This window comes from Phocoena sinus, chromosome 7, assembly GCF_008692025.1.
Source record: "Phocoena sinus isolate mPhoSin1 chromosome 7, mPhoSin1.pri, whole genome shotgun sequence".
Taxonomy (NCBI): domain Eukaryota; kingdom Metazoa; phylum Chordata; class Mammalia; order Artiodactyla; family Phocoenidae; genus Phocoena; species Phocoena sinus.
In genome coordinates, this window is record NC_045769.1 from 13,833,988 (window position 1) to 13,853,893 (window position 19,906).

General features: G+C 37.0%; 1 protein-coding gene across 3 annotated transcripts in view; it reads left to right on the forward strand.

Annotated features, from left to right (window-relative positions):
• The window catches only part of CUL3 (cullin 3), a 97,823-nt gene that overhangs the window by 14,534 nt on the left and 63,383 nt on the right, over positions 1-19,906 (forward strand). The window contains exons 1-2 of one of the 3 annotated variants that reach the window (XM_032637235.1): positions 6,027-6,162; positions 7,319-7,414. The exons of 1 other annotated variant lie outside the window; for it this stretch is intronic. In XM_032637235.1, the coding sequence (XP_032493126.1) occupies positions 7,367-7,414 (48 nt within the window). In that variant the 5' untranslated portion in view covers positions 6,027-6,162; positions 7,319-7,366. Of the gene's footprint in view, positions 1-5,964; positions 6,163-7,318; positions 7,415-19,906 lie in introns of those variants that run through there. One more of the 3 variants, XM_032637232.1, reaches the window with a different exon arrangement.

Genomic DNA, 19,906 nt, shown 5'->3' on the forward strand with positions numbered 1-19,906 from the left:
CCAGACATTTGTTTATGGCCTTCTAAGTAACATTGAAGAAAAATGCACAATCCCTCAACTATCTCATAGTCTAATGGAGGAAAAAGATTCACAAACAGATAATTATGCAGCAGTATGGTAGTGTAGTGATAGATACAACCTGAGTATTATGAAAGAGCTGAGAAAGAGTTGTTAGCTTTGCTTGAGGAGGTCAGGGAAGGATTTTTGGAGGATGTGACACCTGAGCTGTGTTCAGAAGCTATGTAAAGAATCAAAGAGGCAGAAGAGGGGTGTATAAAGAAGACATGAGAGGGTGGTGTGTGGAGGGGAGGTGTGACAGTGGACAGGAATAACCACTGGTTTAATGTTGCCAGGAAGTGAATGTAAGATAGGTAGTAGTTAGTGAAAGATGAAGTTAGAGAAGTAGGCATAGACTGACTAGATCATGAAGTGTTATGTTCCCTTTTAAAGCACACCCCCCCCCCCAGTTGCTAATGAGAGGTGGGTTTTGAACAGGGGTGTGATGCTGATGTGGTTATTTTAATGATTTTGAGGAAGGTGGATTCCAACAGGTTATTAGAGTTCACGGTGGCTGGAAGGCTGTTGCAGTAATCTAGATGAAAGTTTTAGGGCAGCAGTATTCAGGATGAAAGATTGGGAGCATATTTGAGAAATCTCTTGGGCCTGATGTTGGTAGCACTTGATGATTGGATGAGAAAGGGATGAGAGAGAGGAAAGAAGAAAAGTTAAGGCTTACGCTTCTAGCTTGTATAACTAGGTGGTTTGTGTTGCCGCTACTGAATTAGAGAATACAGAAAGAAGATTTGGGTGTGTTTGGAGAGTGAGTTTACCAGAAATTTTGGACTTGATAAGTTTGATATGTGTCTGGAAAATTTGGTTGGGCATATCCAGCAGGTGGTTGAATACAGTAGTTAAGGCTTTGGGGGAACTTCTGGGCTGGCAATATAGATTTGGGAGCAATTAACATGTAAGCCAGTAATTTATCTTCTTTGAGATGAGGACCAAACTTCTTGGGAAATCTGATAAGAGCTAGTGACCCACCATCCAGAAAAGAAGTGCACACACATTATATTTGCAAGATTTTATATGCAGTTTTAGGAGGCTCCAGAATCCCTTGCCAATCTAGAGCCTTGTAAATTTTAGAACCCTAGAAGTATATATATATATAGTAGTTGTAACTATGATAATGAATGGAAGTGCAGCCAGTGTAGAGTGAAAAGAAGAACCAAGGACAGAGCTCTGGGGATTAAAATGATTTAAATGACACTGGAAGAATAGGAGATATGAAGTAGGGGAATATTGTTTCTGAAAGAAGGCTACATTTTACTGACTTTCATTTAGCATAGTTGTCCTCTTAAGCTACTTTTGTTTTAGCTGTTTATTTGCTAAGCCTAAAAACTATTTTTTTTCCTGACATTTGATGCCCATAGATGAGAGTTCAAGAGATTGTGTCAGTTATTCAGCATGTGAGGGATTATACCGTAGTCCCTCGGTATCCATGGGGGATTGGTTATAGGACCTCTTCAGATACCAAAATCTGAGGATGCTCAAGTCCCTTACATAAAATGGCATAGTACAGTCAACCCTGTATCTGTGAGTTCCATGGATATGGAAGGCTGACTGCACTGTGCCCTAGGCTGGGCTGGATTCTACTGACATTTGCATTTAATCCTCTTGATAGTCTTTTTGAGATAGGTATTGTTATTAAACCCACTTTTTTACAAGTGAGGAAATAAAGGTTTAGAAGAATTAAGTAATTTACCCAAGGTTGCGTGGCTTATGAATTTAGCAGAGCCATGATGCAAATCCAGGCCTGTCAGACGGCAAAATCTATACTCTCTACTAATATACTGTACTGTGTTTACCAAGATAATCAGTGATTATACTGTAATATTACTTTACCCTATTAGCACAGTGGGATGGGAGGTGAGTTCAGTGGTTTGTACTGGATTTGAGAATATGAATTCCGATTCCAGCTCTGTGATTTTGGGTAAGTCATTTAATCTCTCTCGGTCTATTTTGTTCTCCTTTGTTTGAACATTTTTATACCTGAGCAATCACCAGAAGAAACATTTTTGCTCTCTGTCTTCATTTCTATCTACAAAGCACAAATACTGAGGAAAATACTACATACCATCTTGGATTTTAAAATAATGCTTGATTTATATATGTGAGAAATGATTCTTTTATTACAATGTAAGAGTATTTGTACAATATTTGAAGCCTCTTAGTTTATATCTTTAAAATACTTTAGTTTCTAATAGAAAATTTAGTAATTCATGCTGAGTAGAGACGTTTTTGTATGTTTTCTAGCTTTCATGGGATATTATGTTACAGAGCCTGAAAAGATCATTTGAAGTTTTTGCTCAACTATTAGCAGTATAGTTATCTCTGGAGTTTTTAGTCCGCATTAACTTTACTCTTTTTTGAAATTGGTTTGAACGTTCTGCTTTATATGTTCGTTGTTTAACCGCAGGGATGGTGTCTTAGCTGGCTTTATTGTAACCTCTACATATGCTGTCAGCAAACTAAAACCACATTGCACATACATGGAGTATTTGAGGCCATCATTATCACATTGTCTTGTGGGCTTTATTTGTGAAAAGTTGTAAATAGCAACATCTTATTTATATTTTATATGGATGGCATCCTCTGTATGAGAATATCTGATAAAAATAGGTAGTAGTTTAGATGTAAGGGTAAATTCTCTTAAGGCCATTTCAGAGAAGTCTCTGATAGACCTGGATTTGAATAATATTTGAGTAACAGGAAAGAATTTGTTTTCTAAAGAGTTCCTTTTTAAGCTCTCCAGAAAAGATCAGAATAATAAGACTCAGTTTGAGTCATCTGCTTAAGAATCCTCTTGATTGGGAGTTGAGCTTGTTTGACTGAATGAACTGTTTTGCCTACCTGCTTCTTCCTCTTTCACATTCATACTCATTGTACAGGACTTGGAGAGGATTCTTTTTTTTTAAACCACTTTATTGAGGTAAGCTGTACATATTTAATGTATTCAACTTGATGAGTTTGGAGGTAAGTATTCATTTGTGAAGCCATCACAATCTATGCAATAAACATATCCATCACCTCCAAAACTTTCTAGCTGGAGAGGATTTTTTTAGCTCGGTATCTTTTATCCATTTCAGGTCAGAAGTGTGCATGAATCTGATGAGTAATTGATGCAGTGTTTCCCTGGTTGTGAACGTGGAACTTGTAGGTTTTCTGAGCAAGAAGAGGGCCGCTTAGTCAGAGATTAGTAGAAAATCAATCAGCAGGTGTAAGTGCTTGTTATATGCCAGCTATTATTTTAGTGGCTGAGGTTATTCAGCAGTGACGAAAATCCCTGCCTTCATGGAGCTGACATTTGACTGGGAGGAGAGAGGCCAGGAAAAGAAGTAATGTGAGGTTGGAATTTGAGGGTCACTAGTAGGAGGAGTAGCTAGTTAAAGCTTTATTTTAAGGCGACAGTTGAGCAGAGTTTTGAGGTTGATCAGTGAATGAGCCACTTAGGTATCTTGGGGAAGAGCATTCCAGACAGAGAGAGTAGCAAATACCAACTTGAAGTGAACTTGTTTGCCATATTCCAGGGAGTAACAAGGCTGGTGGGGCTGGAGCAGAGAGAGCAAGGAGGAAGAATAGATGAAGTCAGAGAGGTTATCAGGTCGAATAAGGCTTTGTAGAATAGCGTAAGGACTCTGACTTTAACTGCAAGAGAAATGAGAAGTCACCGAGGGTTGTGAGCTGCCGAGTGACATGATTTGGTTTGTTTTCAGAAGGTCACTCTGATTGCTCTATGATATTGGGCCAAGAGCAGAAACAAAGACCAGTTAGGAGGCTGTTGTAATAATCTGAGAGATAATGGTGGTTTAGGAGCAGTGGAAGAAATGAGGAATTAGGTTCTGGGTACATTTTGAAGGTAGAGACAACAGAATTGCCTTTTGTTTTACAAGTGAGGTGAGAGACTAAAGAGGACTTGATTACAGACTTTTTGGCCTTAGCAACTGGAAGGATGGAGTGGATATCTGCTCAGTTGGAGAAGACTGCAGGGGAAGCCAACTTAGGGGAAAAGATTAGGCTTTCTGTTCTAGACTTGATTGAGATGCCTAGTAGATTTTCAAGTAGAAATATTGAGTAGGTAGCTGAACATAAGACTCTGGTGGTGAGGGCTCCAAACAGGTTATATAAATTTTGAGGTTAACTTAAAGCCATAAGACCAGATGAGTTAACTTCACCTAAAAGCCGAGCGTGGATAGGTAAGAGGTTCAGACAAGAGGTTGGAGGTTGTGGTGATGAGTAAGAAGCAGTAAGCAGGCTGACAAATAGGAGCAAGTGGAATAGGAAGAGAAACGAGATTGTAGTGCTTGGAAGGCAGATGAGGAATCTGTGTCAAGTGGTAGGAGTGATCGGCTCTTTGAATTACTGCCAGAAAGGTCGAGTACGATGAGAAGTGAGACTTTGACTGTTAGATTTAGCAGCGAGGAAGTCACTGGTGACCTTCTCAAGAGTAGTTTCTATGAAATGGTAGAGATGAAAGCCTTATTGGAGTGGATTCAAGATACGACGGGAAAAATGTGACTTGGAGACAGTGAATATAGAAGTCTTCTCCGTAGCCCTGTGATTTTGTTGTAAATGAAAAAGAGAAAAATTAGGTGGTGCTGGAGTAATATGTGGGGTTGTGAGGATTTGTTCGTTTGTTTGTTTTCAAGATGGGAAACAGGGTATTAAATGCAGGTGGAAATTACCTAGCTGGGAGGAAAATTTTGATGATGCTGGGAAGGGAGATTGCTAAAGGGAGGTCCTTGAATAGGTGAGTTGGGATGGAACTAGAGCAATACTTGTTAAACTTCATTTTGTATAGGTATCACCTGGGGTTCTTGTTAAAATGCAGATACGGTTCTGTAGGTCTGGGATGGGGCCTGAAATTCTGCATTTCTAACAAGTCCCTAGATCATGTCTGTGCTATAATTTGAGTATAAGAACTTGGCACTTTGAGCACAAGAACTAGCAGGTTATATTGGTATACAATCAGGTAGGTTAGTGGATATGGCCAGAGTTTGTGCAGTGTCTCTTCAGGTTACTTCTGTTTTTTCAGTGGAACAGGAAGCAATTCATTATCCTAGAGTGGATGGAGGAGATGGTGTAAAATCATCTAGGAAAGTAGAGTCCATTTAGAAAATTAGGATTGTGGGGTTGTACTAAGGGCCGACTTGTGGTTAGTGGTTATGAATTTAAATTCAGATGGATTGAGTATGGTTGTATGTATGTTATTCTGTAGTTGCTTTCAGCTGTGTGGGTGCATGTGAGGCGTAGGTGGGCAGTTGGTGTTCAGAATGGCAAGTATTTTGGAGGAGGGGGAAGGGGGCAAGTTATTTATGGGTGTATACAAGGTGCTTAGAAATGACGGACCATGGAATCTAAAGTGGGAAAGGAGGAAAATGAGAGAATGCTAGGTTTAACAAAGAAAGTGTGTGGTTTTACTTTTTTTTGTTTTTTAATTACAGATCTCCTCATCTTTAATTTGCTAAGGAGCTCTGCAGATCTTCAGGAGAGGAAAATAGTGTTCATGTCCCCAATTTTTTTTCATCAAGGAACCTTTCTGTCTCTCTGAGCTCATATTCTACTAAATAAATTTAGGGAAAATATGTCTTACACTTTTTGGCTAAAGCAAGTATTAACATCAGGGATTATGATTTTATTTAAAGTGGAGAGTTGTGCTGCAGATAAGGAGGGAGGTGTTAAAAGGATTTGTTAAAAATTTCTTCTATCAGCTCTAAAAACTTATTTTAAAATGTATCCCTTTATTTCTGTTAAAATAGATTGTTAACATCCTTGTAAGTCATGCAGATTTATAATCATAGCCATATAATAAAATATTTACTATATGGACAAATACAGAAAGATTTTCAACCATTGGTTTTTTTTTTTTTTTTTTTTTTGTCTCTTTCTCTCTTTTGGATATTACAGATGACCATGGATGAAAAATATGTAAACAGCATTTGGGACCTTCTGAAAAATGCAATTCAAGAAATCCAGCGTAAGAATAACAGTGGTCTTAGTTTTGAGGAGCTCTATAGAAATGCATATACAATGGTTTTGCATAAACATGGAGAAAAGCTCTACACTGGACTAAGAGAAGTTGTTACCGAACATCTCATAAATAAGGTATCCAACTTTAAAGGACTGTTGCTAACTATTTTGAATCTAGAAGTATTATTTTTAAAGGTTCCAGGAAGCCTATAGAAATAATAATCAATTAGTAGCTATATTATAAAACCTCACTTAAAACTTACAATCAGCTAAACCAGAATTTTTGATAATTGAGAGAAGGTGAAGCTTGTGATCTTTGATAGATATAATCTCGGAAACAGACTTTTAATTTACATATGCTTGTTTATTAATATGTTAATTACAGATCATTATTTCTTTCTTTAAAATGCTTAATCAGCCCATTTTAGCTTTCTCTTCTTTCTCTATATATTTGAAAATAATAAGACTACATTGTTTAAAAAATATTGTCTAAGTCTTTTCACCAAATGAAATTAACTTTATATAAATTTTTAAAGATAAATTAGTGTTGGACTGTTAACATTATACAATGGTTCTTTGGTTCCAAAAAGATGTATTTGTTTTTTTAGAGCAAATGTTTTTATAAAGCAGACTCTTCCACTGAAAGTATGTCTTGCTTTAAGATTGTCAGAAAAGATGTAAAATACCACAGATAAATAAAAACTTCTCAAAGTTTTTGTGTGGTATTAAGGTATTTGTTTTTTAAACTTTATTTTGAAAAAAATGGAAAGTTGCATCAGTAGTACAATGATTTACCAGTTGTCAACATTTTGCCACATTTTAGCCAGTCTTTCTATTGGTACTTGTTATTACTGTTACTGGTATTATTATTATTGCTGGACAGTTAAGAGAATAAGTTTTAGATTCATTTACTCTTAAATACTTCGGAATGTTTCTCCTAAGAACAAGGAAATTCTCTCACTTAACCAAAGAACAATGTTCAAAATCAGGCAGTTTAACATTAATATAAAACTGTTATCTAATATGGTCCACATTCAAATTCACCAGTTGTCCTGTGTGGAGGTGATGTCATTTATAGCAGTTCGTTTTCGGATCCAGGATCTAATCCAGGATCACACACAATTCCTCAGCCTTCCTTTGTCTTTCAGCACATTGACATTTTTGAAGAGTATAGGTCAGTTGTTTTGTAGATTGTCCCTCAGTTTTTGGTTTGTCTGATTGTTTCCTCATGACTAGTTTCAGGTTATGCATTTTTGGCAGGAATAATACATAAGTGATGTTGTGTCCTCAGTGCATCACATCAGGAGGCACATGATGTCAGTTTATCCCATTATTGGTGATGTTAACTTTGATCACTTGGTGTCCGCCAGATTTCTCCACTGTGAAGGTACCTTTTTTCCCTTTGTAATTCATAAGTAATTTGTTCAGATATATTTTGAGACTGTATAAATATCCTGTTCCCCAAGAAACTTTCATGTGATGGTTTTAGCATCCATTGATGATTCTTGCATGAATCATTATTGCTACGATGGTTACAATATAGTCACTTTCTATTTCTACTCTTCCTTCTGTAATTCTTTTCTCTTAAATGGGATTACATGAGCAGGTAGCTAGTATCTCATGAAGCAAGGTGATTATGTTCTTCATGCATTCAACAGTTTTTTGTTAAGTGCCTGCCATGTACAGCTTTCTAAGAAAATCTAGTAGATGCAAAGAGATATGATGCTGTCCCTTCCTAGGTTTGTTTTTGCTTTTATTCTGATGGAGAGATGATACACACATTTAGGTAACAGTGTGAGGCATTATATAATTCAATGGCGAATGAGTTGTATGGGCAATAAATGGCTTAGGAATTCAAATGAGGGAGAGATTACCCTGGGCTGTAAGATTTCATGGGAAAGGATGAAATTGAACCAAGCCATGAAAAATTTGGGATATAAGTGAACAATGTGGAAGGTGTTCCAGGATGGCAGAGGTCACACGATTATACAGAAATAAACTTGGATGATAAGTAGAGTTTGACTGAGGTGTATAATAATTTATGGGGATTAGTGGGGTATAGTGTTGCAAAGTTGGTTTGGGCACAGATTGGAGAACTTCAATGCCAAGCTAAGGAATTTGGACTTTACAGTGGAGGTTTATTGGAGGTTTTTAAGTGGATGATAATGTGACAAAATATTTTAAGAAAATTAAGATGAGAATGATATAAATATAGGAAGGGGGAGATGTGTGCTATAAACAGAAGACCTTGAAAAATCTACATTAAGGTGATAGGCTAGAAATCAGTGGATGATGTCAGAAATTCTGAAGACCAGGTAGAATTTGGTTACTGGGAGAATTATGGTGCCACCAATAGAATTATTGTGAACTTATAGTGGAAAACTTATTTGGAATGCGTAGAGGAGATGACAGATTCTGTTTTAGGTTATATTGGAAATTTTTATAGTTAGAAAGCACCTTAAAAATCATTTTACATGTGATAAAATTTGAGTGTGAGATTGTAATAAGATGTCCAAGTAAAAATATGATGTGTTTGGAGATATACAGGTTCAGAGCTTGGGCAGGAACTCAAAACTGGAGATCAAGATCTGACATTTGGTAGCATGTACTGAGGAATATGTGTTGGGGTGCAGAAAATGAAAATCCCAGAGCCAAGGGATGTCATCTTCAAAAGCAAACTGTGGTAAATAGGTGTGGGAAATGAAGACTAATTTAAGAAACTTGACATCAAAAGAAGGAAGAAAAGTAGAGTGGGGGAGTTTTGCCTAAAGCGGTTGAAGAGAAGATTGGAGCAACTGAATTTTTGGGTATGGAGAGAGTGTGGAATTGAACAGTGGAGAAGTGAAGGTAGAAGAGGGGCATGTCCTCATTTGCCAGAGGTTCTATAGGGTATGATAATAATATGCCCAGCTAACTCTTATTTAGCATTTACTGTGTGCTAGGTCCACTTCTAGTGCTTTTAGATGTATTCACTTACGTAATGGTCACAACCCAATGAGCCAGATACTACTGTTATCTCTATTTAAAAGTGAAGAAACGGAGGGCACAGAATTGGTGATTTGTCCAGATGCATGTAGCTAGTAAGTGGCCTAGCTGGAACAGTATTGAAGTAGTGCGGCTTCAGGCCGAGTCCTTAACTTTTCTATAAATCTGCTCCTGAGGCATAATGAACGGATCAAGATGCAGTAAATATATGCTGAAATTGAGGGTGCATGTGGGGTTTTAGGAAAATCGGTTCAGTTTTTGTAAAGCTGTAGTCCTTTAAACTTTAGTTCTTGGTTTATTTATAATTAAAATGAAGGAATTGGCAGTAATATCTTTGAGATGCTTTAGTTCTAAGACTATCATGAATCTAATAATTAAGCAGTGCAAGTTCTGAAAATGAGATGAAGAGACTTGGAGTAGCTCCTGTGGGGAATATACTAAGGAACTGGCAAGTGAGGAAAGAGATAGCTCAGTAGGAGTTGTCCTGAATGTGTGATCTATCGTGTGTGTGTTTTTTTTTTAAGCAGTGCTTTGCAGCTTGGGCACAGATGCAGAAAAAACATTTGTAGTTATTTGGTTTGGTTGAGAATCGGCTCTTTCAAAAAGTGAAGAGTGGAGGGGAAGCCAGAGTGTGAGGTCAGTGTTGATATGATTGATATTTGGACTCTGAAACATGGTTAGGTAGAAATTGAAGTCATGTGAACGATAACTCCATGGTAACTGTAAGAGCTTCAGCATATTGTTAAGTCTCTTAAAGTGGTCCCATATCTAAGATTAACTATCATTTCAAAATATAAGCATTTCCCTATAATATATTCCAGAGAACATGTATTCAAGTTGATTATGCTAAAAAATTACAAAATGTATATGCTCAACTTTTATTTCTCTTACAGATGTTAATGATATATCAACAGCATCTGAAAATATTCTTTCATTTTTTTTTCTTTCACAAATACTCATTTGACCACCTTAAGCTAGTCAGTTTCTGACTAGGGGATGTACCATTGTCAGCATATCTAATGATTGATTTCTTTATTTAAATTGAGTTAAGTTTTTGAACCTCTGCTAGTATCTATGCTTTCATTTTTGTGTTTTCCATTGATCTTTTTTCACTTTTACTCTTATAAGACACTTTAAAAAGTCATACAAATACGGTACTGTCTGAAGGGGACACTGTTAAAGGAAGTCTGTTAACTGACAGGGCCATGATACAGTAGACCAAAATGTTTGTCCCCTGATGTCGGAAGTCTCCATTTGTTTACTAGATGGGACTTAGGGATGTTTTTGATCTCATGTGCAGAAATATAGTTTGCATGGAAATCAATATTGCCTGTCTCTACATTGCACCTTCTGACTGGAAGGTAAGAGAGTGGTTTAGGGTTCTGTGGTATCAAAGTAACTGTCTCAGTCTCACAGAATGTATCCCTTTTTATGGTTCTGAAAGCATTCCTATGTGGTCCACTCCTCATTTTTTTGTTTACTATGCTTTTAGCAGTTAGCTGAACTGCCTAAGTAATAATAATATATTTTTTAAAGCAAAGTTATTTTTGACTGAAGTGAACCTTTTAGTGCTATGGTATAGACAGCCAGGACCTATCTTTTCACATTGAAGAATTCAGAGGAAATACAATTTTTTCATGGAATCAGAGTTCGTTGGTACTCCGATTTCAAGATGAGAATAGTGAACATTTTGAGGAACATTTTTGGTAAAGCAGAGTGGTATAAACCTACAAGAGGGCAGCTGATGGGAGGATAGTTCTTTGCAATGAAAGTAGCTGATAATGGGCTTTGGAAATAAGTTCACAGAATTGAAACAGGCATAGAAAAGCTAAATGCTGTTTCTCTTTCTTAGTAGTATATTCTTCCTATCTCTAGAAGAATGTTTCCCCAAGAAACTGAGACCCAAAGGAATTCAGTAAATTTCTCAAGACCACAAAGCAAAACTTAGGGTGTGATGTGGCCTTTGTGCCTTGTCATTAAAAAAAAATTCTTGTCTTATTTAGTAAATATGAAGACATTTCAAAATTCGCAGGGATTATTTTCTTCTAAGTAAAATACCTTTAAAAGTATGGTTATGTTGGAGAAGAAAAGTTCTGCTACTTTCCAGTTAAGGATTTTTAAATTACAGGTCATTTTGTCAGAGCCTCAAAAGTATCCCTATAAGATTTATCATCACAGAATTTAACATTCAAAAGTATTTATTATTTGCTAGGCTGTGGCTCGGGTGTAAGAAATATATTGGTAAATGGGTTGCATCTGATCCCTGCATTCATGGAACAGATAAACAAGTAAACAAGTGTTTAGTTATAAAAAGTAATGAAGAAAACAGGGTACAGTGATAGGGAAAAATGATGAGAGCAACTACCTAGGCCAGGGTAGGGTTGTTTGAGAAAGTGGTGGTGTTTAAACTGGGACTTGAAGGATGAGAAGGTGCTCATGAGAAAAGTGGGTTGAAGAGCATTGTAGGCAAAAGGGAATGGTTATGGAACATTTTTTCTATAAGGTGCCAGATAGCCAATATTTCCAGATTTCTGAGCCATATGTTCTCAGTCGCAGCTCCTCAACCCCTCTGTTGTAGCACGAGAGCGACAATAGACTACACACAATGAACAGGCACAGCTGTATTTCGATACAGCTTTATTTTTAAAAGACAGAAGGACTTCCTTTGCCAATACCTGGACTAGAGAAATTTGAAGCAGGGGGGCATGTCGTGAACAGGGAATTAAGAGTTGGTGGGGAAGAATGGAACAAGATGAGTTTGGAGAGAAAAGCAGAAGCTGCATCATGCCAGGCCTTGAAGCCATGCTGTAAGGGGGTCATACTTATTATATGTACTGTAGGTAGCCATTCAAGATTTTAAGCAAGACAGTGATATGATCTGATGTAGATTTTAAAAATATTACTCTGGTCGCTATGTGGTGAATAAGCTACAGGGCCCAAGAGTTGAAGTGGGGGCAATAGGATAGGATAATCCAATAATTCAGATGAATGATAGTGGCGATTTATAACAGTCTAGTGACACTGGGGATAGAGAGAAGTTTTCAGATTCAAGATTTATTTTGGATGTAGAAAGCTTGTTAACTGTGGTTAGGTTGATTGTATGGAATGAGGAAGAGGGAAGAATCCAAGGTGACTTCTAGGATTTTGGCTTTTGAACAACTAGAAGTTTCCATTTTTTGGTATAGATTTGGGGTAGAAAAAGAAACTCCATTTGGCAGGTTAATTTTAAGATGCCAATGAAATGAGATATGTAAATCTAGTTCTCTTGAGAAGTTTGGACTGGAAGTGTAAATTTGGGAATTGTGAGCATATAGATGATACTTAAAGCCCTGGAAGTAAATGAAATCACACAGGAAAAAGAAAGAAGAGGGCCCTAGGTTGAACCCTGAGGAACTTAAACATTTCAGGTAGATTGAGGATTCCAGTGGAGACAGAAAAATGGCCAGAGTTAGTGGTACTTTAAGACTCAGCTCTAACCTTAAATTATAAAATAATTTAATTTTGACCTTTATTTAGCAGGGTTGTGGTTTTCACAGTGTGTGCGTACGTGCGTGTGTGCGTGCGCGTGTGTGAGTGTGTGAAAAGACAATTTTAAATTCAAAAATAGTGCTAATCGGACTTCGCTGGCAGTCTGGTGCTTAAGACTTCGTCTTCCAGTGCAGGGTTGAGGGTTCGATCCCTGGTTGGGGAGCTAAGCTCTCACATACCTCGTGGCCGAAACCCAAAAAAACATAAAACAGAAGCAGTATTGTAACAAATTCAATAAAGACTTTAAAAATGGTCCACATAAAAAAAAAAAAGAATCTTCAAAAATAGTGCTGATCAGTTCTATTACTTGAGGGCAGGGTTAGCTTAGGGTGGAGCCATATTTTTTTGTTTTTTTTTCCCCCCAGCTTTATTGAGATATAACTGACCAAATGGTCAGATATTTAAAGTGTTTTGTTTGTTTTTTTGGAGTCATTTCCTTTTAGAAGATTCCTATTTGGGATTCAAACTTAATAGAAATTCTCTAAGCTCATAGTAAAGTAATGGAGGACTTGTCTTTTTTTTTTCTACACACTGCTAAGTACTCCATAATAATAAGAAATAATAATATCAGTAGAAGTAATAATAGGAGTTTAATGATAAAGAAGTTAGAAGTAGATGCAGTGGAAGAAGTACCGGATAGAAAGTAGGGAAAGTTAGGCTTTAGGCCTGATTCTACCACTAACAATCTTGAACAAACTACTAGATTTTTCTGGACTTAGTTTATTAATGTATAAAAGGAGATTGGGATTGGTTTTGTTAGCCTCAATGGGCATTAAAATTATATAATGACTAAGACTTAGGAAAATCATGGTTTTTGCAGTTTACCATTGTCCTTTCATGTGCCATAATATGTGTTTAGAAGTTTTTTCATTTTTAATTGTTTCTTAAAGTCAGGGGAGAAACTTTCTTTGTTTTTAATGTGGCAAGAACTTTATTTTCCCAATTTTGTGATGATTAACAGGTTTCTTAGATTTGACTGGTGCTTAATTTCCCCTTTTCTTTCAAATTATTAGTCTATAGTAATAACTAAATAATGTGGAGTCTCGTAAGTGAGCTTATAAAAGCTAATTCCTGTACTTTGAAAGTTTGTTCTCTTAGAAAAATAGCTGGACAAAAAAGATGTTGACTTCTTAACTCTAGTGGAAACAGTTTATTATTGCTAGAAAGAATATTTATTCCAGTGGTTTTCAAAGTCTTTCTTTCCATCTTGTTCTTCAAATAACAGCTTACTTTGAATGTGAGGAAGGCAGAATAAGAGGAGCTTCATCCTCCTCGCTTTACGTTCATTCAGAAAACTGCCTATTGAGGACCTGTTCCGTGCCAGGCACTAGGCTAATAAGCATTTGTGTTATATCAAAGATCCCTGTCTTTCTGGAACTTATATTACAGACTTACATACTTGAATCTGTGCCTTGTAATCCTGATCAGTTCTCAGCACTTTGCTTTCCAGGTAGGAAAAATGAAGCCTTGAAGGGGAATTTCAATTTTTAAGTGACTTTCTTGTTGAGTATTTTTTTGTAAAGTCTCCTTGTAGAATAACATCCTACCATTTGTATTTTGTATGTAGGGTCACATTTGCTGAAAATGATGTTTCTATGTAAACTACTTGTTCAGTATATTAATTTTTCTCCCCATTTTTAGAGGGAGAATGGGAAGAACCAGAGTTTTAAGTATTATGTTTATTCATAGTTATATTCAGATGTTTATGTAGTAGTACTAATTGCCTGAGGGAATGAAGTTGGTAATTTTATGGTAAGCTCTGGACTATTTTGTAGGCCAGTTATTTAAACAGATTTAGCTTTTTATAATAAAGCTTTTTTAGTGCTTTTCCTTTATTTCTAGGCAAATGTCAGTGAATGTAGAGACTTTTAAAATGGCATTTATGTACAACACAACATAAATACAGTGATTGCAGTTAATTACGAAGGACATTGATAGAAACACTAAGGACTAAGATTTTCATTAGCAAAGACAGATTCACTTTAGAGGCCCACAGATACTGAGTCTCTCCTGTGTTTTATCCACCAAAAAATAATTTAAGACACCATGCCTATCAGCAAGAAACCTCCCAATTTTAGTGAGGGAATCAGATTTGAAGGGGAATTACTTTGCCTGCAGAATTCAGGACAAAGTAGAAAGAGGAGGTCACTTGATGAGCCTTAAAGGATTATGAAAGATTCATCATGTAAACAAAGGCAAAAGATAGTCTCAGTAGGGAAAATGACATGAGTAAGAAAGGCAGCTAGGTGTGAGCATTGTCTGGTGGACCAGTATAAGTGTAAATGGAACACAAAGGACTTCACATGTATTTGTAGGAAACGAGAATAGTAAAGTTAGTTGGACTAACATTGTAGGGCATTAGGCTTTTATTCTGTGGGTGGTAGGAGCTGTTGGGTTTTAATTTTAAAAAATAGACGGATTGAAACGGAAAAGATGGAGTAAAAGGTTTAGTAGGAGTGCCATTTTCAGTGCTTCTTTGCTACTTATCTTTCATTCTCCTGCCATCTTGTCTTGTCCTTTTTCCTAATTTAAAGTTGTTGGAAGAAACTAAGAACCCATTACATTGAATATTGGAGCAGCTTAGGGTGATGACAGGAGTCAGAAAGAAGACGAAGGCTCTCAGCTAGGTATACAAACCCTTAAGAAATACGATTTGGAAGAGTGACTTGAATATAAATAGGATAATCACAAAAGAGAAAGATTATTAGGGATAAGGTGAGGAAAAAGGGCTGTTAGAGAGTCAGAAAGATACCAGTCATAGAATATGAGGGGCATAGGAAATTGAGTAGTTTCTACTTTGAAAAGATTGAAAGAGAAATGATGTTGGGGAAGAGCCGAGTTTAGAGTGTTATTTAGCAAGTTCACCCATGTTAAATACCAGCTATTCCCACTTAAATTGTGGAATAGACAGTAAGCACTGTGAGGGCAGGTACTGCTCTCTATTGTAGTTTCTAGTGATGTTCTTTTAATATTTGTTAAGCTAAGACCTGTTTCATTCATTTTTTGTGTCTCCTGCTCTTCATATTTGCTCTCCGTAATTGTCTATTGAAATGAATCTCTAAGAATAATACTAACAGTCAAATGGAAACCATCATGGTTTGTATCCATGAACTGCCGAGATCTGTTTTGTCTTCTGTATATGGGGTAATACTTCTACCTACCCAAGTTAATTACTCCTGAATCTAACCACTTTAAGCAGAGTGTGTTTCACCATTTAAAAGCACAGTGTAGTTTTGGGGCTGTATACCTCTGATTTCTTGAGGCTGGAGTCTGTCGGTCTGCTGGGAACCAGATTGTGTGATCTTGTGGAACTGTGTTTTTTTCCTCCATGGTATTCAGGAGAACAAAAAGACTAGTTGCCATATTGCTGTGCTTTGTATATATTTTACTGTTTATTATGTCAGTGTCCCTGTTGTTCAGAGTTTAACTATGGTATTAATGCTATAATGTACTTGATGCTTTTAATGTATATCTTATTGTCTTAACCATTGGGAATGAAGTACTTTACAAATGATAATCATATTGTCCTGTGGTACACTGCTTTTTTATTTCTGTTTTCCTTTCCAACCATTAGGTAAAAAGCTACCATTTTTCATGATACTACTTTGTCCTTAAATCCCGATTTTCCAAGTTGTGTTACTTTTTTAAGAAGTTCAAAAGAATATTTGAACTAAGAATGTATTTTTTTTTTTTTTTTTTTTTTTTGCGGTACGCGGGCCTCTCACCGCTGTGGCCTCTCCCGTTGCGGAGCACAGGCTCCGGACGCGCATGCTCAGCGGCCATGGCTCACGGGCCCAGCCGCACCGGGGCACGAACCCGCGCCCCCTGCATCAGCAGGCGGGCCCCCAACCACTGCGCCACCAGGGAAGCCCCGAGAATGTATTTTTTGAAATCCCAAATTTGGATTTTTAAATTTTCTTTAACATGTAGCAGATTTTCTTTATGAAACTATGAAAATCCATTGTTCTAATTGCCATCATGTGCCCCTGCTTTGGACCTCACAACTTCTTTAGTACTATTCATTGGATTTCGCTTTGTATTGAGGCCATATGAATGCTAATATTAGGCTCCTGTTTCCTACCCTCCTGTATTTATAGAGGTTGTAAAGTGACCGCATTTTGTATTCCCCATGGTGCCTAGCACCCTGCTTCACCTTTTGGAAGTAATCATTAAATATTTGAATTGTCGGTTCAGGGAAAGATGTTTATGTATCCTTTTGAATTAAGAGCTTCGTCTTGGACACTTTGTGAAATTCTTAAACTTACGTCACTAACTACGTATACATTAGTAAACTTATTTATAGAAGAATCTTCTGACAGCAGTCAAGAAAAACGTTTTCCCTGTAGTGGCTATCTTTAGTTTTGTTAATGATACTGGTATGATTCCTTTGATCAAGGTGGCCACCTTTATTCTAAAAATTAGTGAAAATAATGAAAACAGTACTGTCAATGTAGAAAATATCAAGAGGGCAGTGAATTTTATTCCATTCAGGAATCTCTTGTCATTAGTGAATTCTTAGAAAGTTTAAAATATCTACAAAAGTTAAGGTTAGCTCTCCTCACCTTTAGTAGGAGTTTGCTTTGAAATACAAAAATCTTAAGGTTGTTATATGTATTACGAGATAGCAACATCTATTCACCAAACTTAATGGAGGTTGGCTCCATTACGAACTTCTCAAAGTATGAAGTAAAAGAATTCCTTCTAGTTGTGGAGAAATTTCTGTTCTTTAGAGGAAGGAAAGCAAGAATCAAGTGGAAATTGAGAGTTTAGAAAATACTGTATAAAATATGTGAATATATAGGTATACGTGTTTTATTTATGTTGCTTGTTTCAGAAAATTTAAGGCACTTATGAATTTTCTGAGTATCTTGTTAAAATGCAGATTATGATTCAGTGGGTCCAGCTCACCAGTGATGATGATGATGATATTGACCATGATTCTGCTCTGTGCATACCACACTCTGAGTAGCAAGATTCAAATACGTATATGTGTAATTTTAAGAATATGTAATACAAGTAATATAATAGAAGCAAATGCTTATATAGCATTTACTGTGCGCTAGGCACTGTTCTAAGTATTTTGTGTATACTAATTTTATCCACACAACAGCTCCTTGAAGTAGGTGCTATTTCTGTTTTTATAAAAACTGGTACATAAAGAAATTAAGTAAGTTGCTCAGGGTCACACATCTACTAAATGTGTGTCTGTGATTTGAATCAGGCAGATGGGCTTTTTAGCATCTGTATTCCTGTGCTGCCACTGTTCACCATGTAATCTTTTAAATCAAGAATTCTCGGCATAACGGGAAGAGCCGTGGAGCTTCTTTCAAAGGATGTGTCGCATTAGGAGACATATCGTCTACACTCCATGGCTTGGCTTCCATTGAGATTTACTTATACAGTAAGCCACTTTTATTGATAGGTTTATGTCACATCACTTTGGTGTGATGAAGTGAAAAATATTTTGAGATCTTCAGGAATTATTGTTTAATGGCATTTCTAGGAGAAACAGGGTTTATATAACTGGTAAATTTGTAAAGTGACAAGCCCCCAGATCACATACGCAGGGCTCTGAAAAATTCAGATGTTGTGAGAACTTATATGCTATTTTTGATCATGGTAAATGTTGCATATTTATGTAAATACTCTGGTTTCATCAGGTGCGACAAGCAGTATGTTTTAGAATTTAGAGCCAAGAACGATACTTAGCAAGTATCCAGTGGCTGTCTCAGTTACAGGCACACCTTGTTGTGTTTAGCTTTACTGCACTTAGCAGATAACTTCATCTTTTTTTTTTTCCCCACAAATTGAAGGTTTGTGGTAACCCCCTGTTGAGCAAGTAGGTCAGGCACCACTTTTTCAACAGCGTTTGCTCACTTCGTGTGTCTGTCACATTTTGGTAATTCTTGCAGTATTTCAAACTTTTTCATTATTATTATATTTGTTATGGTGATCTGTGATCATCTTTGATGTTGCTGTTATAGTTTTGGGGTGGGAGGCACAAACTGTGCCCAAATAATATGGCGAACTTAATAAATGTGTGTGTTCTGACTGCTCCACTGACCAGCTGCTCCCCTGTCTCTTTCCCTCTCCTTGGGCCTCTATTCCCTGAGACGTAACAATATTGAAATTAGGCAAATTAATAACCCTAATAATGGCCTCAAGTATTCAAGTGAAAGGAAGAATGGCACGTCTCACTTTAAATCAAAAGCTAGAAGTGATTAAGCTTTAGTGATGAAGGCATGTTGAAAGTTGAAATAGGCTGAAAGCTAGGCCTCTTGTACCAGACAGCCAAGTTGTAGATGCAAAGGAAAAGTTCTTGAAGGAAATTAAAAGTTCTTCTCCAGTGAACACACGAATGATAAGAAAGTGAAATAGCCTTATTGCTGATACGGAGAATGTTTGAGTGGTCTGGATCGAAGATCACACCAGGAACAATAGTATTCCTCTAAACCAAAGCCTAATCCTGAGCGAGGCTCTAACTCTCTTCAGTTCTGTGAAGGCTGCGAGAGGTGAGGAAGCTGCAGAAGAAAAGTTGAAGGCCAGCAGAGGTGGGTTTGGAGGTATACGGAAGGGAGCTGTCTCCGTAACATACAAGTGCAAGGTGAAGCAGCAAGTGCTGATGTACAGACTATCAAGTAATCCAGAAGATTTTCAGTGTAGACAAAACAGCTTCTATTTGAAGAACATGTCATCTAGGACTTCCATAGCTAGAGAGGAGAAGTCAGTGCCTATCTTCAAAGTTTCAAAGGACAGGCTGACTCTTGTTAGGGGTTAATGCAGCTGGTGACTTTAAGTTGAAGCCAGCACTCATTTACCATTCTGAAAACCCTAAGCCCCTTAAGAACTATGCTAAATCTACTCTGCCTGTGCTGTATAAATGGAACAACACAGCTTGGATGTCAGCATGTCTGTTTACAGCATGGTTTACTGAATATTTTAAACCCACTGTTGAGACCTACTGCTCAGAAAAGAAAGATTCCTTTCAAAGTATTATTGTTCTTTGACAGTGCACCTGGTCACCCAAGAGCTCTGATGGTGATCTATAGACGATTAATGTTGTTTTCATGCCTGCTAACACAACATCCATTCTACAGTCCATGGGTCCAAGGAGTAATTTCAACTTTCAAGTCTGTTTATTTAAGAAACATTTCATAAGGCTATAGCTGTCATGGATAGTGATTTTTCTGATGGATCTGGGCAAAGTCAAATGAAAACCTCCTGCAAAGGATTCACCATTCTAGATGTCATTAAGAGCATTCATGATTTGTGGAAAGAAGTCAAAATATCAATACTAACAGGACTTTGGAAGAAGTTGATTCCAGCCCTCACGGATGACTTTGAGGGGCTCAAAGGGTGGAAGAGG